Source organism: Gracilinanus agilis, chromosome 3 (genome assembly GCF_016433145.1).
Source record: "Gracilinanus agilis isolate LMUSP501 chromosome 3, AgileGrace, whole genome shotgun sequence".
In the NCBI taxonomy this organism is placed as follows: Eukaryota; Metazoa; Chordata; class Mammalia; order Didelphimorphia; family Didelphidae; genus Gracilinanus; species Gracilinanus agilis.
This window is the reverse complement of record NC_058132.1, coordinates 42,097,542-42,125,003: the sequence shown is the minus strand read 5'-3', so window position 1 is coordinate 42,125,003 and position 27,462 is coordinate 42,097,542. Positions and strand designations below refer to the sequence as shown.

The following is a 27,462-nucleotide window of genomic DNA, read 5'->3' as shown; positions in this document are numbered from 1 at the left end:
TCCATTCTAAACAGAGAAGTTTAGAAACCCATGGTAATTAGATTTCCTGTGACATTATTACAAGTTAAGATCTAAATATAAAAGAGAAAAAAATACTCTGGAATTCTTCCTCATTTGTATATAGAAAAGGATAGAGACTGGTTTAGGGATCTCCTGGCTGAGGAAATTCCCTCTGTCAATGAAGGTCAGCACCTCTCTTCAACTTACATTCTTAGAAAGTGACTAGGGTTGCTAAGAGAGTTGGTTATTTGGTTAGGATCACAAAGCCAGCATGTGTTAGAGATGGGATTTGCACCCAGATGTTGCTAGACCTAAAGCTGGTTCTCTAGTCATTATGTCATCTTACCTTTCTAATAGAAAGATAATTCAAAAAGGAGATAGAGAGAGGAGGAGAGTGAGGGAGAGAGAGAGAGAGGAAGGGGGGCAAGGGTATGTGTATATGAGGTCCATTCTACCTATTTTGGGCACAACCTCTCTATTTTTAAAGCTATTTAAAGGTTCCTAGATTATAAAATGATAGATTAAAAGTGGAAGAAGACCTGAGAGGCATTTAGTCTAACCTCTTCCTTTTACAGAGGAAGAAATGGAGACCAAGAAAAGTTAGGTGATTTGTCCAGGTCCCACAGCTGTATTAAATGACTGAGTCAGGATTTAAACATGGGTCTTCCTGAGTCCAAGCCCAGCACTTTTGTCTTCCACACGGTTTATATTCTGACACCAGAATCACTCAACTTAACAAGGCCAAGGTATGGAGGGCAGATTTGGCAGAATGGAACCTGAATAATGGTTATGATTAAATTTTGATTTGTGATCTTTAATGAAGAAAGATCAACTGTGCTGATACTGAAAAGATGAAATTGGATTAAATGAAGAAAAACTGCAAATTCAGAATATGAAAATTCTGATTGTTGTGTTAAGGTAATTTAAAAAATTTGCATCTGACTCAGATATTTAGAAGTGCATATATAATTCTAAGATGCTTTATGCTTGTAGAGTAGGGGTCAGCAACGTATGGCTCTTTCTGTAGGAGCCATAAAGTCCATTTTTTTTTCAGGCGCTGTTATAGGAGCGCGCACTGTGAGCACTGTACGGCTCTCACGAAATTACATTTTAAAATATGTGGCGTTTATGGCTCTCATGGCCAAACAGGTTGCCGACCTCTGTTGTAGAGCCTTCCACCCCAGCCCAGGTGGATTTGATACATAACAAGTAGGAGAAGGAAAAGAAGGGGGCTTAAACAGCCATGAGAGGCTGAAACACGAAAGACCACAACATTTTCATCAAGCAAAGAAAAAATGTTATCCTATTTGGTTATTAATTACTTTATTGAATGCTACATGTATGGTATGACTATAAACTAATGAGATTTATTTTTTGCATAGGGTACAACTGAAGTGGCTATTTTATGGTTATACTTGGCCTTAAATATGAGTCTTTAAAAGGTCACTTCAGGATTTTTTTGCATTTCAGAGGATTGTCATTGGTGCCTTATTTTAATTATTCTTTCATTTGGATGTCTCACACTCTATACGATGAGAGAAAAGATCCACTATTATATCACAGTTATCCTACATAGAAAACAATAGGAAAAAACCAATCTTTGAATGACTGAGAACAAATTCTGCATTAGAATATGTTGAGATCTAAGTGCCTTCCAGAAAGACTGGCTTCATACATCATAGGAAAACCAAGATTCTGACATTCCGAGAAACATACTACTTTGTGAGAAAAGTCAAATACACACCTATGCCCAAGACAGTCACTGAACTACCCGTCTCAGATTGGTTCTGAGACGTTAATGTTTATCAGGAATACTCAAAGAAAGGAATTTTATGTAAAGGCAATAAAATGAAGTATTTCTTTCTGGTACAAACCAAGTATACATCCCTAGACCTCCAAAGGAATTTCTAGATTTGGGGAAATAAAGAGAAACTACTATAGAAGATGGGATATTGTATCTCCCTAGCTTTTTTGGGGGTACAGTATTCTTGTTATATACCAGTTTTCCCCCCAGTGGTTAAGAACCTCCCAATAATCTAAGCTATGCTTCTTACCTCCCTCTTCCGTTTGATGTAATTTCTCCCAAGCTCATCAGACAATCAACTTTGACCAAGAGCAAGTCAGGCATTCTTTCCAGCAGAGGGCAACAATATAGCAACTATTTCACAGAAATCATTGTTCTATAATGGAAATCTTTAATGGAATCTTTTCCTTGGAGATTTGAGAAATCCACTTGTTTTCTACTTTGGTGTACAGTTCAGAGAGTAAAATTAGTTTGTGTGAATGGAGGACATGAGTAGTGTAGAACAAAGGATTAAATGGAAACTATGGATTTAGTTAGTTTGGCTGAAACAGAAAGCTCCTTGTACCCAACATAAGTAGCAAAAGGCTATGACAAGTTGATTTTATTTTCCTACCTGTCAGTAGTTACTACATTTCACTTATTACTTCCTACTTTGGATGGTTCTGTTATTCCAGAATCCTTTGGAAAATATTTGTCCTAGTAATTTACTAAGGTAATTAGCCTTGGTTGATGTTGGAAACTTTTAAAATAAAGACTATGACTGTGTTGTTTATTCTTGATGGATAAGATCAACATGGGGACTAATGTACCTGTGGCGACAGCGGCGTAGAAACCTCATTATCTTGCGAGCAGCTTGATCCTGCTTCTTGGTTAGTAGACTGCTCCTGAAAAAAAAAAATTAGCCTCTATTACTGTTGAGTTATAGAGCTTATTTAAAATAGGTCAGTATTAGTGCTAGATTAAAAATTAAATACTGCAGCTAGGGAGCCTAATAGACATGTGATCTCCAAGAATGACAAAAGGAACTAAATGTAAATATTTTGAATTAGAGAAAATTTAAAAATGATGATTGTATTGTAAAATTTTAGGGTGACTTCTTTCAAGTTGATTTGGTGAAAGAACTGATATTTTCCTCTAGTATTTTAAGCATACTTCCTTAAAAAAGATTTATTATAAATCTAGTAGTAAACACAAAGCCCAACGAATTAAACTTGCTTTATAAGTGTTTACTAAATGATTTTGTAAGTCTCTGTGATTTTTTTATCCATTCTTTCCCTTCACTTTTCCTTGCATGTGATCTGCCCTGAAGTTTCAGCTAGAGTCTGGGGGTCTGGGATGTTTGAGAGAAGTCATTCTTCAGGCTCATTCTGTTCTGCTGCTTCTACTTCGGCTGACTTGTATCATCAAGTTTCATACAAATTTCTTTAAATTTCTTTTGCTTGTCAGATTGAATTTCATTAAAGTGTTCCAATACATTAATATGCCCAGATTCACATAACTGTTCCTATATTCTGGGGCAGTTTAGTTTTCTTATCTTTGGACAGATAGTTTTTTCTCCCCACTTTTGATAGCATTCTCATAGTCTCAAGTATGTACTCAATAACAGAATTTTGAGGTCATGGGATAAAGTTATTTTTGCAACTTTTAAGCCAGATTGCTTTCCAGAAACATTCTCTTAGTACACAGTTGCTACCAGCAGTGAGTGAATCACCTGACAACACCAAGTTTCACTACTTTAAAGCTTTTTTGTTAATATGATGCTTTGGAGGGAATACCTCCACATTGCAATAATTTGGATCTTCTTGATTGTCAATAAAGCTGAACATTTTTTCAAGTGATTAACTATCTGGATTTTCTCTTTTGAATACTACTATCCTTTGGACATCTGCCTATTGGTGATTTTGTATATTTTTAACTATTCATTTTATTTTGCATGTCAAATTTCTATTAGTTATATTTGCTATAGCTATTTTCCCAAATCTGTCTTCTTTTTATCATATATAATGATTTTTGTTTTTATGTACTTAAGTACATTTGGCTTGAGCTCAATCATTCCTTCTATTTAATATCAATAAATATTTGTTTGAATACTTTATTTCAGGCACTGTGCTTAGGCACTGAGAATACCAAGACAAAGTTGAAGGGGAAGCAAGCATTTTTTAAACATTTGCTATGTGTTGGGTACTAAGCAAGCATTTATTAAACATCTTCTATGTTCTGGGTACTGGGCAAAGTACTTTCCAGCCAGGGGGCACAGTGAGTAGAGCTAGGCCTGGGTTTAGGAAGCCCAAAGTTCAGATCTGGCCTCGGACACCTATTCGCTTTGGGACCTGGGCAAGTCACTTCTGTTTGCCTCAGTTTCCTCATCTGTAACATAGGAGGATTACTATAGCACTTCTCAGGGTTCTTGTGAGGATCAGTTAATTGTAAAATGCTTCATGCACAGTATCTGGCACAGAGCAATCACTCAATAAATGTTAGCTATTGTTGTTATTGTCTCATTTGATCTTCACAGTCAAGGTAGGTACCATTATCATTCCCATTTTCCAGACGAAGAAACCAAGGAAAATGGAGATCAAATGACTTGCCCAGGGTCACATAGCTAGTAAGTGTCTGGGGTAATATTTGAACTCAGATCTTTTCAACTCCAAGTCCAGCTCTATTCCCTCTGCCTACCTCAAGAAGCTGCCTTGAAGGAGCTTATGTTGTAATGGAGGAGATATTTCTCCTCTGCAATTAAGATATTTTGTATTATCCCATTTTCTTCCATTTTAAGTGTTATGTAAAATTTTTAAATAATTCATTTAAAATGTTTTAGTCCGTCATTTAACTGGAACTTGCTAAGATATGTGGTTTCTTGGGTCAAAAATCGATTTCCTTGAGTTTGGGATTTCTTTGTTTTAAACCTTTACCTTCTGTTTTAGAATCACTACTGGGTATTGGTTCCAAGGCAGAAGAATGGTAAGGGCTAAGCAGTGGGGGTTAAATGACTTGCTCAGGGTTATACAGCTAAGAATTTGGCCAAATTTGAACCCAGGACTTCCTGGCTCTAGGACTGGCTCTCAATCCACTGAGCCACCTAACTGTCCCCTATTCCTTTGGGTTTTTTTCTGATTCTTTAAAGAGTTAACTTGTATTTTAGAAAACTGCCACAGTTTATTAAGTTCACATTGGTCTAATCATTTGTTCTGAGTACTTTACCAAAGTTACCTCAAACCCTAGAATATTATACTTGATATGCCTCTTTTTTAGGTGCAAACTTTGTTTCTGTCTTTCATAAACCAGCTCTGAAATCACAATATTAAGCTGTTCCAATAATTTTGGAGACTCCATAGATACACAGTCAACACAAAGTAAATATTCAAAGTCTTCAACACCTGTAAGTAGAAAACAATTAGCTTTGAGTAGAGCTTGGTGCCAGCTCAGGGCCTTTGTGTTTTTTCTCACTGGAGTCTAGATCCCCTTCTGCTTGGTGATAGCCTCTTCACAACCTTATCCAACCTACCTGAGTTTCTGTTGTACAATTGCAGCTGCTCGGCGAGTTTGCTTTCTTTTGCCACATTCCTTGTAGCTCCGGTAGTACTGTTGGATCAGCACAGCAGCACGTCTGCTCTGCTGGAATTTTTTCTGCTCATAATAGCTTCGGAATTTGCTCTGGATAAGGATGGCAGCCTGTGTCATCTTTTTATAAAGTGCATACTGCAGAGGAGACAAGAACAAGCTAAGTAGTAACAACAGGAGAAAGACAAGTTCTCCCATCCTGATGGAGGAGCCTTGTTTCCTTGGAACAGACTCTTAGTGAAAGGAGAAGCTCGCTTTTCATATTATGTCTTTTGGCAGTTAATCACTGCCAAGGCCTACTAGGGATCTTTTCACCTACCTTTCCAAAATGCATGTCGTAATAAAAATTCCAGCTCAGGCAACATACCGCTTTATTAAGTGTTCTCCCTCCACAAATGCCAAAATATTGTTCATTAATAATTTTTACAAAAGTATTTTTTCATAGCAGCAGGCTTAAAAACTTATGAATTTTTAAAAATATGACATAAATTCTGGATGTTGGATGAAAATATTTATAAATCACTTGTAGAATTTAAACTCACTTTTCCCACATGCCTCCCATCTCAAAAAGTACATATGATCTGCTTTGTAATCAAAACCTTGTTTTTAATTCTCTATCCATAAGGAACTTTATTGGCTGAGTCACAAGTTCCCAAATACAAGGATTATCATGAAACGCTGACACCTTCAATAAATCCGTTGCCACCTGCAATGATTAATACCCCCAAAAAGCAAGATGATGGTGAAGCAATAAGGCAGGACAGCCTGGGAAATAACCACAGAAGACGAGGCCATAAGAATCCAGCATAGGAGCCAAACACTGGTTTGTTTGTTTGTTTGTTTGTTTTTTCCATTCTGCCTACTATGTCCACAAAAGAAAAGGCTAGGACATCACAGAGCTGGTGTTTTCTTTTCTTGAATGTCCACCTTTGGACATTCTAGTTTCTAGTCTTTCAAGAAAGTCATGTCCAAATCTTTATTTTACCAAAAAGGGTCTCTGCAGAAAGAAGTCATGACGATGCCCTCTTCTATCAGAATATTACTTTGCCACTGAAAGGAAAATAAATTTATATCCTGCGGCTAGACTCCTTCTGGAATTATGAGGTGAAATGGAAGAAGGAAACTTATTTTAAAGAAATGTTGGAGAACTATTTCAAGAGGATCTTTTCCAACTTTAGTTATAACCCTTTAGGGTCTTTATCTAATGAATTGATGAAGTAAGCCCTTAGAGGCTCACCTGGTTGATAATAATGGCCGTTTATGTTCTGAGACTGGCTCATAGAACCTCCCCCCACCCCTCACTTAATCAAAAATCACTCCAACACAGTGAACACTCAGAAAGGTTGTACACTGTTGTTAGGTGTCCCTAACTTGGGGTGGTATGACCACACCATACAGTCTTCACTGGTACTGGATGTCATTATCTCATTTCATCTAAAGAACTACTTTGTCTGTAGCTGGTAATGAGTGTGAAGTTTTTGACTCTGGTGGAATGGTTGGAAGCGTTATTTGTGTTTATTCGTTACCTTCAAGGCTATCCATGTCAGCTTGGGGGAGAAACAGAAAATACAAGATTAATGTTAGACTGGTGAATTATAAAGGAAAAAAACAGAACCAATAAAACTACCAACAGAAATTAATTTAACCTAACCATTTTAACCTCTTTAAGGTTATAGACAAATTTCCCTCTGCATTTTTGGGGGTGGGGGAGTTTGTCTAAAAAAACTTATATTTTAAAATAAATGCTTTTGATGTTATTCCAGATGTCCAGCTTTGGTTTGTGAGTGCCAGCTGCTCTATGCTGGGGAGCCCGCCTGCAACACAAGAAAGAATGCAGCTTCCGTGCTGCTGAGCTATAGGTACTGTGGTGTCAGCGTTTACACAATAAGCCTTCATTTCCCGGGATCATGAACTCAGCTGGATATTGCCAGGAGAATTTTTTTCCCCTTCTAATAAGGTCTTGACTGTAGAACAACTTGAGACTAAAGCAGCTCCTTTTGGAAATTGAAGCCATGATTCATAACAAGAGAGCATAAAACCAAGAGTTTCTATGTAGAGTTGTTATAAAACTTAGCATTTTCTTTTCCTAGAAATAAAGGAAAGACCTAAGGCACAGACTTATAAAATATTCTGTTCAATAAATATACTGAATTTCACAAGGAATCGGAATCATAATTCAAAACATATTTTTGTATTTCAAACTACCTAGCTAATCAGAAAATATTTGATGTTTATGCAGTTCCACAGATACTTACTGAGAATTAGCTGTTTTGCTTCAAAATCACAGAATAGTTTAAAAAGGCACTTTTTTTTTAACCCTTATACTTTGGTGTATTGTCTCATAGGTGGAAGAGTGGTAAGGGTGGGCAATGGGGGTCAAGTGACTTGCCCAGGGTCACACAGCTGAGAAGTGTCTGAGGCCGGGTTTGAACCTAGGACCTCCTGTCTCTAGGCCTGACTCTCACTCCACTGAGCTACCCAGCTGCCCCTAAAAAGGCACTTTTAAAATGAAAAGGTATTAAGATTGTAACAAAAAAATTGATATGGACTTCAGATAATTCAGGCTCTTGTATCATTTCTCAGGGACAAGTTAAAAGTAAATTATGGCTCATGATCTAGAGTTAACTGCCTTCTTCTTTGGACTTAATAGATGTCTTAACATAGTTTAAAGAACACTAATTGATTATACAGAGAGGGTATCTTTTCTCTCTGGGAAAGGGATTGAGTATGGTGAAATATACCATCTTTTAGGCATGCTATAGAAACCTGGAAAAGGAATATGGTAAGCAAAGGCTGATATATTTCCTGGCCATCTATTTTTGAGTCTTCAGATATCTGGCAGTGGAAATTCCCTGATCTCAGTGACACAAGAGTTGAATGGCTGTAGGATCCACTTTTCTTAAGTATAGACTATATTATCTCGAGTTGGAACACTCATTTTGAAAAACCATGTGTATTTTGGAATTTGAAGGAGTTCTACAGTCAGATATGTTTTGTTTATCTTATAGGAAGAGCATGAAAGAACATAACTAGAGAGGACTCAAAGGTTCAAGAAGATGATGATAGTGGATATGATTCATAGTATTATTATATACAGTATTCAATCTGAGACCTCACTTGATTCATTTAAGAAACTCAAAATAATCCTATAGATCACCAAATGAAGTGCCAAGTGTTTAAAACTGGCACTCTATTCCATTTTCTTGTTACTATTTCTTAGGCAAAAGGTCTTTGATGACAAATTGGAGTGCTCTGGAATAAGGATGGATTGGTTGATTTGGAAGACCTAAAGATGGTCTTTGTATTCAGCACAACCTAGGGTGGCCTTTTATGTGGAAAGGCATGATGGGAATCAGAGTTGAAAGGGCTTTTGCTTTGGAAGAGCATGCTAACAGGACTATTGCCCTACATGATTTGGATACTGAAATCCCTATTGTTTAATATTCAGCTTACATCTTTAACCTAAAGAACTGAATGAAAGAAATTTAAGGCTTTTTTTGTCAACAGTCAGTTCTCCTTGGGAGGCTATTGTGATAATTAGATTAAGTCTACACTGCCCATCTTTAGATTTAATAACCAAAGGTGAGAACACCTCTAATTCTGGGAGGTCCATAACCCATGTGTGGTAGAGTGGTGACTGCCCCCTAGGCGGTCTATGAGAATTGTCTATTGTGATTGGACATGCAAATTAGGAGGGAGGAACAGGAAGTGATGCAAAAGTGACCCCTTTAAAAGGAGAAGGTCCTCAGTCAGCTGAGGTCTTGGGTGGAAGAGAGCATCTGGTGAGGATCTCTTCTGGTTCATGGAGGAGGATTGGAATGCCGAGACTGGTGGGACCTCTGACTGCTTCCCTTTGAATTGTCACCTGGGTAAGTTAGGCTGACTCTCTCTCTGTTCCCTTGGTGTTTCTGAAGGCTCTAGCCCCAGGGGAGGCCTCTCTTGCCTCTAATTGTAAAAGGCCTTGTGGCTAGAAGCCTTGTTTAATTAACCTCTGTGCCCCTCTGCTGGGCCTCTAAATTCTTACCTGGTCCAGGCAGGGACCAGAGTTTCTCTCTCTCAATTTCCCTATCTTCAACCTTCCTAATTGTAAATAAACTTCCATAAAAGTCAATTTTTTGACTTGAGATTATTCTTAATTGGGGATTGATCATAGTTCAATCCTCTGGCAACCATCTTTTAATATATTGAGCCCATAAAACCCCTTTTCACCCCTTACACTATTATAGAGCAGGAGACATTATCCTCCATTTTTAATGGAGGAACTGAGAAATCAGAGCTCAGAATTATTTGATAATATTGTGATTACTTGCTTTATGTATAGAACTCTTTTATTGTTAATGAGAATTTATAAGCAAAATTAAAATATAAATATGAGTAAATATTTAAAATATAAAATGTGGGAAGCCAATAAGAGATTAGATAAAAATCTGAGACCCCTCTTTTGACCCCTTTTATGATCCATACTTTTTCTTATTGGAAAAACATTATAGACTTATTGAAAAGCTTTGAGTCCTTAGCAGACCAGCAGCTACTGAGTTAACCATTTTTCTCTCCTTGATAATTAAGAAGCCTGAACTCTAAAAAATATATTACTTAGATAAGGCCCTAGTCAGACAAACCTAGACAAAACTTTATCCAACCAGGTGCAGTCCTCCTGATAAAAAATATAAGACTCAATTCATTTATGATATCTATAGAATATATTTACAATTCTCAGAATTTGCTTGCTGATATCCAGGTGGCTAGAATTCGGTCTTGTACCCTGTTCTATCTTTACTTTGAAGCCTCTAAGGATTTTCTTTTGTATGATTTGTACCCTCTATCAGCTGTAAAGTTTTTCTTTGTGTTCTTTGTGTGAAAATAGTATATAATAAACTCCATGCTCCTGGAGCCAGAGCTGGAAGCATGAGCTGAGGAAAAGATCTTCCCTGTCCTTTACTTCCTTATCAACTAAACTGTCCTTATCAGATTATCTGAGATGATAAAGAGATCTTGACAATAAAACCTATTACTTCAAACAAAATTATATATATATATATATATGTATATATATATATTCTTTGTGTCAAGGAGGTAATTTTATTTTAGGAGGGTGATAAATTTGGACTAAGATCCTTTTGAGGCATAAGAGTTTGTCTAGAGATGGGCCGTTTTTACTTCTTTCAGATATTTCTCCCTTGCTATTTATTGAGAATCCAAATGAAATATCTTTTATAAGTTTTGGAAATAGTGCTGACTTGCCAAGTCACATAGGAGTCCTTAGCAACTTGGAGTTGCCTTTAGAGAGGTGTTATTTCCTTTTATGAAGCAAAGCTTATTTACCTGTTTGTATTTTCTGTAACAACGTTGAATGACAGCAGCAGCAACTTCCTGCTGTTCCTGTAAGGGACGACCCTAAAACATAAGGAGAAAAGAAAGAAATAGTAATGACTTCATCATTTGAAGAGAAAAAAAAGTCATCCAGATATGTTAGCTTCACAGTCTCTGAAAATTATGTGACTACTATTCCAACTAATTAAGCTCCAGTTTAAAAGTACATTGTAAGTTACTGAATATTTAGAGAATTCATTCTCAACATAAATATTTCCTTATTTCCAAGCCTAAATATGCCTCTTTGTGACTTCTCCTTATCTCTTCAATTTCTGCCTGCTGGGGGCAAGTAATAAGCAGCAACCCTATCCTTTTTCCACATGGCAAATTAAAAAAATTGGGGGCTGTGCACAGAAGTGAGAGTTGAAAGCTACTCAGTTGGCGTCTGTTCCTACCTATACACAAAACAAATACTAACCATACCATACCTGACTCTCTTCCAGCATTACTTAAAGACCTCAATGGAAGGGCGATCCACCACTATTTGAGGTACTCCATTTTACATTTGGACAGTTCTAATTGTTAGGAAACTTTCTGTTGTTAAGCCTAAATTTGTGTCTTTGCAACTCCTGTCCATCGTGCCTGGTTCTTCTCCCTTAGGTCAAGTGGCACAAATCTAATCCCTCTTTCACCTGGTGGTCTTTTGGATATCTGAAGACACCCATGATGGCCTCCTGTGTCTCCTTTTCCCCAATGTAAATATCCTCAGCTCCTTCAACCTATTCTCATATGATATAGATGCAAGACCTTTCAACTTCCTGGTTTTCTTCTGCTGTCCTCTCCTGATTATCAGTGACTTTCCTCTATTGTGTTGCCCCCAGTTCATTGCAGTACTCCAGCTTTAGTCTGACTGGGGCAGAGTGTGGAGGGACTATCAACTCATTGCTGAAAGCTAAGCTTCACCTCACAAAGCACAAGACTGAATTAGCTTTCTTTGGCCATCACATCACACTGCTGACTCACAGTGAATTGCAGTCTCCTAAAAGCCTCTATCTTTTTCAGATAAATTGTACCTCCCACATTCTGTACTTCTGAGGTTGATTTTTAGAATGCAAATGTAGGACTTTATATTTACTCCTATTGAATGTCATCTTATAATATTCAACCTAATGTTTTAATGCTTTGTGTCATGATTGTCATTCAGTTTACAAGCTATCATATTCAGTCTTGCATCATCTGCAGATAGGATGAGTATCCCTTCTATGTCTTTATCAAGTCATTGATGAAAGTGTTTAATAGTTCAGGGCCAAGCACAGAACCTTGGGGCATTCCACTAGGCATCTTGCCACATTGATATTTCACTACTGGTAATTCCTCTTTGAGACGTGCCACTTAACTAGTTCTGAATCCATATAGCTATTATTGTCTGGTCCACATCTCTCCATCTTCTGCAAAATAGTAGCATGGACCGTTTGTTGTTATTCAGTCATTCAGTTGTGTGCGGCTCTTTGTGAACCTTATATGGGGTTTTCCTGGCAAAGATAATAGAATAGTTTGCCATTTCTTTCTCCAGGAGATTCAGGCAAACAGAGGTTAAGTGACTTACCCAGGGCCTCACAGCTAATGAATGTCTGAGGCCATATCTGAATCCAAGCCTTCTTGACTCCATGTCAATGGCTCTAGAGCCAATTAGCTGTGTGAGACACATTATCTTCTGTTCTCCATTAGTCTTCTCTAGGCTAAACAGCCCTAGTTCCTAGATCCTCATACGGGAGGCCCTTTACCATCCTGGTCACCCATTTTCTGGATGCTTTGGAGTATTTATCTCTTTATTTATAGCACTTTATCATCAGTTACTATGTGTCTATTATTGTTAACAACAGAAAAAAAAACATGGGGAAGCTGTGTGGCAATTTGTCTCTGTTTAAATTCAGTGACTCAATCATTTAAAGATTTTACACTGCAGATCTAAAAATATGATTCTTGAACATTAAAGAAGAGAGAAAATATAGTATTTCTTTCATTTAAGAAAGGATGCACAAAAGTAAATACTTGATTTTGATTCCTTTCTACTTTTATCTTAAGGGAATGAATTCTTTTCTTATAGCTCAGTGATTAGTTTTCATGTTTATATATCAGTAAAACATAGAATAAAAGTCGTTGAACAAATAGAACGAGATGATCACATAGAAGAGCATGGAGAGTTGTACCGTTGGTATGAACAGGCTGAACTCAATGTCAGTAAAAAACAGGAGCAAAGAACATCATCAAGGAATTGTAGAACAGGAAGAGAAGATGGGTTTGTCATGTGAAGAGGAGGAAGGGAAGGATGACAGGTGAATAGCCAGGATGCTTCACTGGTACCCTTTCAGTGTTAGAAGAAATTCAGGAAGGCCACCCACAGATGGGGTGAGCCCCTTCTGTCAAATTTATGGGAAGAAATGAACAAGAGTCACACGAGATGGGTAGGCATGAAGGGTGATTAACTGCATTGCTGGAGAGAACTCCTGAATTGATGATACCAGATTTCTGAAGATTCTTACCTTGTATTTTCTGAAAGCTGTCTGGACAAGCTTGGCAGCTTCATAGAGTTCTCTCTGTTCATGATCAGACAGAGTTAGCTGAGCAAACTCATTTTCTACCTTTTCACTGGTGGATGCACTCAGGAATTCAGACCAGTCTGCCGCTGAGGGAAGGCTTGGTTTCTCAAAAGCCATTTCACTGATTGGTGAGCCTACAGGGCTCAAGCTGGTGTTAGAAGAAGGGGTCAGAGGCTCATTATATAGAGTTCTGGAAAAAAAGATAGACAACCGGAATAACAGATTAATGCTATAACTTGTGTGAGTTATTTGTGACCTTGTTCACTAAGTTTCCTTTTTAAAACTTTACCTTCTGCCTTAGAATTAGAACTGTGTATTGGATCCAAGGCAGAAGAGTAGTAAGGATTAAGGCAATGGGAGTTAAGTGGCTAGCTCAGGGTCACACAGCTAGGAAGTGTCTGAGTATAGATTTGAAGCCAGAACCTCCTGTCACCAGATGTGGCTCTATCTACTGAGCCACCTAGTGGTCCCTAAATATTTGAATTTGCTGAATGTTATGTTATCTGGGGGGGTTCCACTGACCTGATCTGTGCAGCACTTGGCAGATGATCGACATCAGCAAGGTAACTGGCCAGCCAGCTCATTGTGCTGCTAATTGCAGCAGCATCCGTCCTCTCCGCTGCTGCGGGCTCCAAGGGCACAAAATTCTCTCGCTTAATCCGTTCAGGTGTTGCCTCAATAATGTGTTCTGCCAAGGTCATCATATTTACCTTGGAAGGAGAAAAGAAGGTTCTGACATCTCAATTCAATGGGCTTATACCCATTTCCCATCTTTGTAGTCCTATGGTTACATAATCACTTAATAAAGACTGTTATTCTGAATGTGCAGAGACCCTGGGATCTTACTTCAAGATTGGAGTTCTTAGTTCAGCATCCCTAATTATATTCTCATCTCTAGAGAAGTTCTTTCTCTATGAACTCTTCTTCTTCTCACTTCAGAATCACCCAATGAGGAGTTCATAATATGAATAAACCTAGCCTACTATGGGGTGTAAAGTTCCTTAATATGAATCAGATTGGGGCATGTTAGAAAAAACCTGCTAATAATATTAATCTAATTGTTTGACTCCTCCTCCCAAAAAAGGCGAAATTTGTATCAGTCACTATTTCCTTTCCTTTTCTCAAGAAGCTGTAATGAAAAACTTTTCAGTTTATAATTAACTATTATCCTCATAACTGAAAAAAAAAGAATCTTTTTTCTTACAGCCTGATGGGTGTTTTGATAAAGATGAAGTGAAGCTTCTGGGATATGCTGATAATTCTCTAGTCATCTCTGAGAATCTGCCTAATTTACAAAAATACCAATATAAGCAAGTGGCAGAGTGGGATATTGGAAGGTATATGGAACTTGGACTCATGAAATGCTTAAGTTAAAATTCTCTCTCCAGCACATATAAGGTGTGTGAATATCACCTAAGTTCCTGAGCCTCAGTCATCAACTTGAGACTGTAAATTATGTGTTAGGTGGAAGAAATTCCTACAGGAGGGAAACCACAGGCCTTGATATATTGACTTATCAAAGTGAGAACTTCTGAAAAAAGAATGAACATTGTGATAGCAGAGAAAGACGTGTAATTTCTAGGAATATAACATGCCCAGTTTCTTGTGTTTTCGTCTCATCGGAAGGAAACAAGCATTTATTAAGCATTTACTATGTGCTCCCCTTAAGCACTTTATAATTATTCTTATTTGGTCCTCATAACAACTTTGGGAAGTAGGTGCTACATATTATGCCTATTTTATAGTTTTGCCTTCTGTCTTAGAATAAACAAAATTCTAAGACAGAAAAGTGGCAAGAGCTAGGCAATTGAGGTTAAATGACTTACCTAGGATCACACACTTAAGAAGTAACTAGGACAGATTTGGACCCAGGTCCTTCCATCTCCAGGCCTGGCACTCTCTATACTGTGCTATATAGTGGCCCCTTCCCTATTTTATAGTTGAGGAAACTGATGCAAACAGAGGTTAAGTGACTTGCCTTTGGTCATTCATTTAGTATCTGAGACTGCATTTAAACTTAGGTCTTCCTTGGCCCCAGGCCCAGCCCTCTATCCAGTTTTCCCTAGCTGCTTGACAGATTACACTATTTTCTCTTCACCCATTGAATCATCAACCATGAAAGGCAAGATAATTTAAATGATTTCATTGATTAATTTAGATATAGTATTAGTAGGAATTGTGTTGGGTACTGAAGATGACAAAAAGATGAATATGATATGCCCTCTTCTTCATCTAACAGTTTGTCATCTAATAGAAATATCATTTACACATGTAAATATAACACAAGTTTGAATCTAGTGTCAGTAGGAAGTGTGGACAAGGGCTGTGTGAGTTCAGAGGAAGGAGTCATTTCTTCTAGTTGAGGGCATTGGGGATTGCCTATTGGCAAGGTGGTATGAATCTGGGACATTTAAAGATAGGTAAAATTTAAACACGCAGAAATGGGAGAGTGGAAGAGAATTCATGCTATGCTGAGAGAAAAGCGTAAAAAAAGGCATGGAGAGAGGAAAATGTGGAACAAATTCCAAACATGGTAAGTTGTCTAACTTGGCAGGAATAGTGGGTACATGAAGAATAATGGGAGACAAAACTACCAAGATTTGTTGAAGTCAGATCAGAAAAAATATGTTTTCTGAAGAGGCCTTAAGAAAAAAATTATTCTTCCAGTGTTCCAACAAAATTTCCAACCTTCATTCTCTACTTCATATGATAATGAGAATAAGAAGTTTTGTCCTAAAGTTCATATGCTATTAAAATGTTCACAAAATGTATTTCTCTGGTGTTTCTGAAGATCTGCAGCTAAAATGCTGATGGTGGTCAGAAAGGACATATATGGCATTCATCTCTCCAAGCTGTTCGTGTTTGCCTTCAGGACCATTAGAAGGTACATTTCAGAAATTCTTGATCATCTGTACCTAAAGCCCATACCACCTTCTTCAGAATCTGTATATTTTATAGATGCCAACATATTGCCTTGGTTTATTCAGATTATTCCGATAGAATAGTACAACTTATTTCTCTCATTTCCACTGAAAGGCATGTTTGCTCTGGCTTGGTGTTATTTTCTTTTGCTTTTCTTTTCTTCTTAAGTGGTAGCACTTCATTAGAAAGTCTTTATCCTCTTTAATTCCTCTTGAATTTTGAGTCTTCCTACCATTTCTCTAAGAATGGGCAAAATCTGATAAATTTTACTACAGATAAAGAAATTAAATGGCAATTCTAATCCATTCTTCATGAGTTTTAGTAAGGTTAGTAAAAATCAGTTAAGAATGTTCAAGACTCTTTAGATGTACTTACAGAAAAAAAGGTAAATATTTAAAATGCAAAAAAAAGCTTCTAAAAAAGCTTCACTGCCATTGTCTGTTATCATTCTGAAGTCATACATTATCAGAAGGGAGACTCCAGCCACTCTGGTTTGGGACTAGAGGAGGGAAAGAAGTCTCATGTGCTGAATGAATCATTCAGAATTTAAGAGAGATTTTGGAAATAAACTTTTCCATAAGCAGAAATCCACAATTTTGTATTTCAAAATCTTTTAGTACATAGCAACAAATAAATAAATAAATGAAATGTAGCATTGTAATGAGATGTAGTGTAACAAGAATAAGATAATGACATCCTCTAGCTATGGAAGCCTTATTTAATAGCCTCATATCACATTACCTCCAGCCTGAAAATATACTCCCTGGGACTAACAACAACCGCATGATAATGCTATGAATTTATATAGCACCTCTCACCCAAAGAGCCCAAGGCACTTGGCAAATAATATAACCATTAACTTCTAGGTAGAGAGCATCATTCTTCCTAATATACACACAGGAGACTGTAAGACTGCTATTAAGAGGGAAAAATAACTTGGCCAGCAAAATAAGCCCAAAATGTTGAGTGGATTTTAGTGAAGTGACTGATGTTTTATAGAGTACGGTAGGATACAATTCTCCCATGTGACCTCACCAAAAAGCTTTGTTAACTTTGAATTGTGGTTGCTTTACTCTCCTTACTTAAAGTGCCTTTCAATAACATCAGAGTTAAAATCTCAAATACACTGAAATTTAAAAAACCTTAGAAAAATGACCCGTCACCATTGTGCCTCTTAGATACTGTGCTTGTAAGAAGTAGAAAATGCATTTAGGTAGTCCAGTTGTGAGTTAATTTCAGTTCACATTCTATGGATCCGTAAGAGCAGATTTTGTATACCAAAAGGACTCTTAATAAGCCTATGATTAGGTGTCAGGAAAGGAATCAACTACTGGGGCTATAGTTTGTACTCTCTCCTTGACAGTTTGGGTCTGTATTCCAGTAGATCACTAGACCCTTCTTTCTTTTACAGTGGCTAGAAATGATTGTCCATGTCAAAAAGCTAATTCATATTTATGAGGATTTTTATACAAATGAAACCTCCTTGATCTAGCTAGAGAGCTTAGGCCCATGACCATAAAGTAACTAGTGCTTTCCATTGTGAAATTAGCCATTGTGGTTTTTTCTTTGAATAAAAAGGGGTCTACCTGGGACACCTATTCAAGAATAAGGTAAAAGATAGCTAAAGCCTCATGAGAAATATGAAGACAGAGGGATATCTCTGAGATCTAGGTTAGTGGCAGTTAGATCCTGATCACAATATCTGACTCGCTGAAATAGATGGAGGTTCTGATCAACAAAATGAAATAGAATATTCTATGAACCAAAGCATGGTTCACAGAACCTCATGGAACAAAAAATGCTAGAAGAATGTTCTTGTGCATACAGGCCAGTCAGACTTCTTTAGCATTTTACTAGCTAGAAACATCCCATGTCTTTTCTTTTGGAGACTGATGTTCCATCAAAGAAAGCATTAAGTATGCTGGATTTAGTCAGAGGTCTTAAGTTCTTCAAATTCCAGTTGTTGTTTGTGACCTTGGGAAAATCATTTAACCTGTTTGGACCTCAGCTGGAAAAGGAGAGGATTGGACTAGAATGACCTAAAATGGAAGTGATAGTTCAACTGTATTCTGCCTTTTTCCAGATCTCATCTGAAATATTGTGTTCAATTCTGGGCACCATGATAGACTGGAGAGGAGGGCAGGCAGGATGGTGAAGTACCTTCAGAGTCCATATCCTGTGAGGACTGGCTGAAGGAATTGGGAATGTTTTGCTTAGAGAAGAAAGGACTTGGTAGGGTAGGAGTACAAGATAGCTGCCTTCCAAATGTTTCAAGGGATATCATAGAGATAAGCAATTGGAGATGCTCTATTTGACTCCAGAAGAACAATGACCGAAAGTCAAGAAGTGGCCAATCTTGGGCTTGACATTAAAAAAAACCAAAACATGTTGACTGTTACAGTTATCCAAAAGTGAGTGGGTTGCCTGAAAAGTAGGTGGGATCTCCTTCCTGGTAGAGCCCGGGACATCTGATAGTGGGGATTCCTTTTACGGATGGATGGGATTGGCTGGCTGCCAAGGATCCTTCCAACTCTCCAGATCTATGGTTCCATGACCCCTTCCAGCCTGAAATCTGACCTCCTCTGAACTTGTGTCCCAGCCTCAGCAGGTCTCCATCAGAAATACTGACCTGTAAGTCATCCATGTGTTGCAAGCAAGCCTCATTCTCGACATTTTCTCGGTAAGACAACAACTCAGCATCTACCATCTCTCTGTCAGCCATCATTAGGACACTCATCTGTTCTCGTGGGCGAATACGGGGTGGAGCTGGGTCCTTGCCTAGGCTGGCTCCCTTCTGGCTTCCTGTTACCTGCACTGCAGACACACCAATGTAAAGGTCTTTGGAGTTCCACTTTACTCCAGGCTGAGCTCCAGAGCCTCGGAATCCTGCAGCCTCTGGAGTGTGAGGGGAGACTTCCCGGCTATAATCCCTTATTCCTTCAGTGGGGCTGATTGTCTCAGAGACACATTGCTTGGAACTGGGGCTCTGCTTTCTGATACTTGGTTGTTCTAGACTCAGTGCCGTGGAGAGCAGTTTCTCCTGTCTCGGCTGGAAGTACTCAGGGTTCAACTTATGCTTTTTGGGAGCAGGATAATCTTTGTGGCTCTCACTGCTATAGTAATTAGAGGGCTCAGACCTAGGTCTTCTTAGCTCTGTAAGGAAAGCAGAAAGGGCAGTCAGGACCGGTAATGGAACGAGAACTCCCGCAGAGCAACTACTTGGGAGACAAAGCTCAAAAGTCAGTACTCAGAATCATATCCCAAGTATTTAAACATTTTAAACTACATACTCTATACTTAGACAATTCTTCTCTGGGAAACTTGCATTTCCTGCAGGTGCAGAGACTTCCTGTTATCTTTTGTACATTTTTTGGGTAGGGGGTGAGGGAGGAGCAGCTGGTGCCCCTATAGCTAAAGCAGAGTCAGCAAAGGAAAAGAATCTATGTGAATGACACAGACATTGTTTTTTTTCCCCAACTCAACTTGAAGAGAGAATAAAAACCATAGTAAATCCTGATGTTTAATAACAGAGCCAGAATCCCGAAGACGCAATTACTTCAGTTTGTTTGTTTTTACCTGGATTTGTACTTGCGATAACAGTGATTCCTTTTTGTGATTCCGAAGAGGCGATGGTTTCACCATGCCACTGGGCTATCCAGCTTTCTGTATTGGATTCTCCACTTGGAGGGCAATGGATTCTAGGGTTCTGTCCGAGCTGGACCTGCTCATCTCTCTGCAGCTGCTCCAGACATTCTGCCAACTTCACATGACCCCGGGAACGGGCAATTGACAGGGGCAGCCTTCCCAGTGAGTCAGGAATGGAAATAGCTCGGCGGTCCCATTTGTATAGTACAATAGCAGCATCCATGTGTCCCAGTGCACATGCCCACATCTAAAAGGTAAAGCGACAAGAAGGATGCCTTTTCAGAAAGCTTTGTTTTTAGCCAACAGGTTGGCTCCAGAATGCTTTCAAGTTTCTGAGGATTTTTTTTTTTTTTTGCTGACAAGCTTAATGGGATTATAGAAAATATAAGCATCAAAAATAATTTTAATAAAAGCCATATGCGAATGAAATGCAATTGTATGGAACCAGGCAGATCCCACTTCCAAATGAAGACGGTCCACGGTTAAGAAATACATGAGTCTTTTTCCTTACCAGAGGAGTGCACGAGAAATGATCCACATTCAAAGGGTCAACTTCCAATTCCAAATCAATGCTATCCGCATGTTTGGTTCTGTAAGGAAGTAACAGGAATTACTTCAACAAATTACACCATTTGTACCATACTGGCAGGCAGTATTGAAACTTTTTAAGACAACGAAAATTGGCATCTAACATCCTGGAAATAAATGAAGAGACCTGGCATTCCATTGGCTTAGTGGTCTGGGCTATTTGTATCCAGCCAGTGACCTATTGGAAATCAAGTTGTTCAGCCTTAGGATCTGTTCCTTAATTCTCTGTTTCCAGGGAAGGATTCATTAAAAGTCTCTCCAAAAGTGCCTGTGGGGCAAGTTTTCTCCAACTCTAGAGTTAAAGGGATGGCAAGAGATAAAAGCTTCTCTTTGCTAGGGCAACTACAGGAAGGAAGCTAAAAGCCAGGTTGCTTAATCTGCTCCCTTTTCCCACCCGCCACATATTCACGTGAGCCACATACAGCCTTACCGCCATTTGATGAGGGTTTGGATCAGAGTGGCATAGCCCTGGGCTGCAGCCAGGTGCAAGAGGGTCATTCCTCGGAAAGTCTTCGAATGGATGAGGTGCTTGGACTTTGCCCAGCAGGCACGACTCATCATCTTTTCACACACCACCACCACTCGGCTCTCAAAGCAGCTCCCCATGGTCCCAGTCCCAGATGCACACTACAATGGCCAAGCACAAATTACAATCTGCTCTCTCATTGCATGTAGGGAGGGGAGATTTGAGCCCTAGCCACTCTGCAGCACTGCATTTAAGTGTAAGGAATCAAATGTTTTAATGAGGGGGGCAGGAGTGCAACACAAAGGTGAAAATGGACAATCAGAGAGAAAAGCAACGTGAGCTATAGAATAGACCTGGTGGGGGTTCTGCTGAGGAGTATTTTTCTGCAGTAGTGATGCAAGGTAATTTTCATAAAACCAAGTTTGTCAGCCTATTATAGCGGATATTAAGTTAGGGCCCATTTATCTGAGGGTCCACTGATATTGGAAAGAGGTTGTTGTAAGTGGAATATACATTGTAGAGGGCTGTTCCGAGAGCAAAGCTTGACAGATCTACTGATGTCCTCAGTTCTATTGCCTCTCAACTCTTGTTCTTCCTTCTCGGCAAAGGAGGTCCCTTCAGACTTTACTTGGTGACAGAGAGGATTACAGTTCCATCACTGCCCCCCCCATCTCATACCTATACTGTCTTCTCAGCAAAAGACCCTGCCAAAGGATTTCATTGAAAAAATAAAAGTCATTTACTCTGAGCTCCCTCTCTCCTTCTCTATGTCTTAAAACCCTTGACATCATCCCCCATTCTTTTCTTCTATATTCCAGTCTTTGATGAAGAAGTGGTCCTTCTCCTTAAGATCAGTTCTTCTACTTATATCCTTGGTCCTACCTCCTTCCATCTGCTTTGGCAATCCATCCTCTACTCATCTCCTAAAGTGATCCTTCCTAAAGTGCAGGTCTGAACATCTCACCCTACTGCCCCCTATTTAATAAACTCTAGTGGCTCCTTATCACCTCCAGGATCAAATATAAAATGTTTTCTTTGGCTGTCAAAAATCTTTATAACCTTCCCTCATCTTTCCGGTCTTTTCCCACTTTCTCACATTTTCTTATCTAGTAATACTGGTCTCCTTGCTATGACTAGAACAAAGCACTCCACCTAATCCCCACCATTTTCACCCAATGTGTCCCATGCCTGGAATGCTCACCTTCCTTTCTACCTCTTGGCTTCCTCTAGCTAAAAATCCCACCTTTGACAGGAAACCCTATTCTGATCTCCTTTATCCCTGTTCATTTTCCCAACTTATCCTGTATATAACTTTTTTGTATATGGCTAAAATGTTTTCCCCATTAGAGTATGAGCTCCTTGAGAGCAGGGTCTGTCCTTTGCCTTTGTTTTCCCAACATATAGCATAGTACAAAGCACATAGTAGGTGCTTAACAAATGTTTATTGACTGTTGAAGACCCCCAAATTTTCAGGCTTTTCTTTTCTACTAGCATCTACTCTGCTTCATAGGAATATGTTTAGGTTTTCTCCATCCTTAAAAACAAACCAAAACACTTCTTGTCTTCTTAGATCTTTCCGCTCTTTCACAGCAAAACTAGAAAAAGGAGGCTATCCTTGTGGCTTCCACTTCCTCTCTCCTTATAATCTGACTTAATCTCATCAGTGACTGAAACTACTTTCTTAAAAATGATTAGTGACTTATTAATTGTCACAATCAAAGCCTTTTTCTCAATATTGAGCCTTCTAGACCTGTTTACAACATTTGACACTGTTGATCACCTCCTTCTGAATATGTTCCCCCCTGAGTAAAAGTAGTTCTTTCTTGGTTCCTTTCCTACTTGTCTGACTAGTCCTGTCTCCTTTGTAGGATCATCATTCATCTTTCTCCTCCTTTGTGCAGGTGTATGTACCCTAGGGTTTAGTCCTGAGCCCTTTCCTCTTCTCTTTACGTTTCCTCTCCCAGGAACCCTATAGCAGGGGTCAGCAACCTTTTTGGCCGTGAGAGCCATAAACGCCACATTATTTAAAATGTAATTTCGTGAGAGCCGTACAGTGCTCACAGTGCGGCTCCTGTAACAGCGCCTGAAAAAAAAATGGACTTTATGGCTCCTGCAGAAAGAGCCATATCTGGCCCTCAAAAGAACCAGATATGGCTCTAGAGCCACACGTTGCCAACCCCTGCTCTATAGGCTCAGCTATCATCTCTGAGCAGATGATTCCCAGATCTATTCCAAGTCTCTCTCCCAGGTTGCAGTCTTGTCTTACTTATTGCCTGTTGGATATTTCTAGCGGGACGTCCCATACTCATCTCAAACTTAGCAGGTCCAGGATAGAAAGTGCCATCTGTTCCTGCCAAGCTCACTTATCCTAACTTCCAAAGCCCTGTCAAGGGTAGCACAACCCCTCCAGTTATTCAGATTCTTAATCTTGAACTTCTCCTTGACTCTGCACTCTTACTCCAAGCAGTTGTCAAACCATGTCAATTTTGACCTTGATCACATCTTTCATAAGGTCCCAACTTTCAACTCACAGGGCTACCATCCCAGTTCAGACTCCTCTCACCTTTTCCCCAGACCACTGCAGTAACTTTCTAATTGGTCCCCCTGCCTCAAGTTTCTTCTCTTTCCAATCCATCCTCTGTAGAGCTTCCAATGGGATCTTCTCCAGGCATGAGTCTAACGATGTCACTCTCTTGAAAAGCTTCACTGGCTCCCCATGACCTCTTAAGATAAAATACAAACCCCACGACTGGGCACTATTCAAGACCCTTCACAATCTGTACTTAGCTCACCTTTCCAAACCCATCACACATTACAAACTGTTCCCTGACATTCCTCCTCCAGGACTTTGAACAAGTCAGCTTCCGTACTTGCCATGTCCCCCCTTCTTGAATCTTTGGTTCCTTCGGAGCTCAGTTCAAAAGCACTAACTTCCACATGAAGTCTTTCTTGACTCCCCCCAGATTACTTTGTATTTACCTCATTGTGCACATAATGTTTCTCCTGATAGGATATAAGCTTCTTTGAAAGCAGGGACTGCTTTATTTCTTTATTATTATCCTCGCACTAAGCACAGAGCAGTGCACATAGTGGATTATATCTCCTTTTAGAAGAATTATTTTCTTTACAGAAACACCAAGAAGGCTATAACACCAATTCATTTGATGTAAAAGCAGAGCTTCAGGAATTTTAAACTTTAAAAAGTGCCATTAATAATAATAATAATAATAATAATAATAATAATAATAATAATAATAGATGATAGTGATGGCAACAAGAATGCAGGAAAGAATAAGTCAGGAACTTTAAATATTTTTTCCTCTGAATCAGCTGAAAAATCAAAATCAAAAATTAGTACTCAAGTACCTTGTCAGCAGCTTTGAGGTAGCAGAGTTACACACAAAGCTTACAAATGACTCAGTTCCCTATCCCAGCACTCATCTTTCAGTTGTTCAGAAAACATTTTTTCTTTCAGGGGCTGAATCTTGTAACTAGGCTACTGCTTCTCTATATACTCTTTTTTTTTTTTAATTTTAAACCCTTGTACTTCTGTGTATTGACTTATAGGTGGAAGAGTGGTAAGGGTAGGCAATGGGGGTCAAGTGACTTGCTGGGAAGTGTCTGAGGCCGGATTTGAACCTAGGACCTCCCGTCTCTAGGCCTGGCTCTCAATCCACTGAGCTACCGAGCTGCCCCTTCTCTATATACTCTTTACTGAATCATCTATTATATGTGAAAAGAATTTGTTGTGAAGTAGAGATCAGCTAATGGATGCAAATTTATCTCCATTAGCTCTATAGAAGTTTCATTAAGAAGCAGAGCAAGGGGTCTCTGCTTTGCACAACATCAGGTTAGGAGGCTAATAATTCTGGCTACACCAAAAAATGTTTGCATGCATGAATAAAGCCTCTGCACCTAAGTGGGGTATGGAGAAGGAAGCCCCTGATCTTTTCCTCTTTTTTAAAAAAAGATTGTCTTTATCACCTAAGGCAGATGCAGGCTGACTATCCTAATCACCTTTTAATTAGTAGAAGTTTATTTCAGTCATGGAAGTTAACAGGGTATCAGACTAATACCACTGTCACTTGCCAGCTGACCCAACAGCTTTCCTGAGCTCATGATGGAATCACGCACTTAAGGCCCTCCCATACAACCTGGTGGTTTATTTGCACTTCATTGGGATCCTCATGACAGATTATGTATTAAAATTAGAATCAAGGGGCTTAGGCACTTAATTCTCCACTCTCTTTAAAAGTATTTTGCATGATCCTTCTCTCGGATTGGCCCACCCAAACTTGGACTCCTCCTGGGACAAACATATGGGAGGCCCTGAACACAAATCCTGCAGGATGGGCAGGTGGGGATGGGTTGTGAACCTCACAGCTGGAGGAATGAGGTCACCGATTGCCTGGAGGATGTTAACCTTGGTTGGGAGAGGTATTGGGTCTTAGTCCTCCTCTTCTTGATCCATTTCTGAGAACAGAAAGGAGCAATGTGGAAACAATACCTTATGGGAAGGGAAAGTGAAAAGTGCAGTATCCTTTTCTTTTACTTTGGATCCAAGTATTGTTTGCTGTTACTGAAAATATATGAAATTTATGGTATTTACGAGGCTCAAGACACACAAAAAATTTCGTTTTATAACATTCTCAAAAGGGTGTAATATTTAGAAATTAGACATTTTATATATATATATATATATATACATATATATATATTTAAGGTGTGGTCGCCGGGAATCGATCCCATGAGAGTATCATGATTTTTACAGGTGAAAAAAATGTAGGGTGAATAAATCTCATGCTTTCTGGCAGTAAATCAGCAGTGGAACTGGAATAGAACCCAGGCTCCCTAACCAACCATCTCCATAAGGAGTTGTGTTGGTCATCTTAAAGACTTCAGAAAGCTGCCAATTCATACTTAGCTTCCAGAAATGGATTATGAATTGGACCTCTCACAGCTCTTGGGTTCCTGAAGCAATTAGAGGTTCTATGCATTTGACACTGAAGTTCCTATTAATTTAGGAAAATATATGCGTGTTGGAATGAATCCTGGGATGCAAGCTATAATCCCACATAGGATAATACTGAGTTTCCAAAGGCACTTTTTAATCTGAGCATTTGGGTCTTTGTCAAAGGCCTACAAATTGTTTAACCTAACTATGTTTTACATTTGTACTTGAAAGAGATATAAGAATTCACAAATTGGAAAGATTTAACAGTCATTAACACTGAAAATGCGACTTCTATTTTTCATAATTAGGGATCAGTTTAATGAGATCTAAGATGAACCGATATGATCCAGAAACCACTGATAGAGCTCTATTCGATCAAAAAATTCCCCTCAGATAGTGCCTGTGAGGTTTGCTGGCCTTTAGGTACTAGTCCAAGAGTGCTGTTAATCTCAGCAGAGCAGTGCTAGTCTCAGGGGAAGTGTCATCAAATGGACAGACAGACTCATTACAAAGAGGTCTCATACTTGTGCCTGGCTTCCTCCGTTCCCGCTCCCATTGCCGCCTCCACTGCTACCGCCTCCAACACCCTGTTTGTGCTGCTGGGATCCCGTCATCTCAGCCATCCGCCTTTCCATCTGCTCCAGCCTTTCCAGGATGGACATCCTGAACTGGTTATCTAGGACAAAACAAGAAAAAGTGTGAGGTTACGCCCCTAAAGAACAGACACTACCAAATGACCCTATTAGAGAACATGAATGTTTTGTGATAGATTTTCCTAAAACACCTCTAAAAGCCTGTGAAATTTGCCTTCTGCCTTCTCCAAAGTAGCAGTCAAACTTTATGTTGAGTTTCTATTTATGTTATTATCTATGGACCCAGAACAGTTTTTAGATTAAGGGGAACTCACTGACACTAGTTGTCCTTTATGCGAATTCTGGTAAGCTAATTTTTCTGGCTGCCTAATTGCTCTTAGGTGTGCAATTGAAGACTGAGGAGTTCAGAATGACATGGCAAATGAGACTTTGGTGTTTGAGATGAAAGTTAATATAACATCCATCTAGAAGAGGAGATAATCCTGATGAGATGTTGAGACGGGATAATTGTTTTTAGCTGAAGATCATTTATCCCTTCCTCATGGCTCTGACTACAAGACTGGCCCATCCCTGAGAGAAGGAGGACCACACAAAATACTTTTATAGGAGAGTAGAGAATTAACTGCCTTAGCAGGGGCTAGGCTAAGGTCCTCTCCTCTCCAGGCCTGGCTCTCTTTTCACTGAACCACCTAGCTACCCCTTTCTCCACTTCTTTTGAGGGTACCACCCTTCCCTTGGTCACCCAGGCTCAACATCTCAATCATTCTTGACTCTCTCTTCCCCGCCACCCCCAAAAGTTAATCAATTGCCATTTTCTGCCTCCATGCTTTTATATATGCTGTTGCTAAGTGCTGGCATGGACTTCCCTCCTCATGTCCTCCCATTGGCATATGTCCTTATTAAAAATAACTGAGATATATGTATATACAGATATACACTGCTTGCAGTTCTGCAAAGCTCTTTTTATACCTTATACCATTTGATCCTGCTAAGAACCCTGTGAGGTAGGTATCACAGGT

General features: G+C 39.1%; 1 protein-coding gene across 1 annotated transcript in view; it reads right to left on the bottom strand.

Annotated features, from left to right (window-relative positions):
• LOC123240239 (calmodulin-binding transcription activator 1-like) overlaps positions 1-27,462 on the bottom strand; it is a 71,143-nt gene that overhangs the window by 9,018 nt on the left and 34,663 nt on the right. Inside the window, exons 2-11 of the mRNA XM_044667661.1 lie at positions 26,375-26,526; positions 20,861-21,057; positions 20,354-20,432; positions 19,774-20,089; positions 18,827-19,350; positions 13,798-13,985; positions 13,219-13,465; positions 10,688-10,759; positions 5,310-5,503; positions 2,614-2,688 (exon numbers count right to left, since the gene is read on the bottom strand). Of these exons, the coding sequence (XP_044523596.1) occupies positions 2,614-2,688; positions 5,310-5,503; positions 10,688-10,759; positions 13,219-13,465; positions 13,798-13,985; positions 18,827-19,350; positions 19,774-20,089; positions 20,354-20,432; positions 20,861-21,057; positions 26,375-26,512 (2,030 nt within the window). The 5' untranslated portion in view covers positions 26,513-26,526. The remainder of the gene's footprint in view (positions 1-2,613; positions 2,689-5,309; positions 5,504-10,687; positions 10,760-13,218; positions 13,466-13,797; positions 13,986-18,826; positions 19,351-19,773; positions 20,090-20,353; positions 20,433-20,860; positions 21,058-26,374; positions 26,527-27,462) is intronic.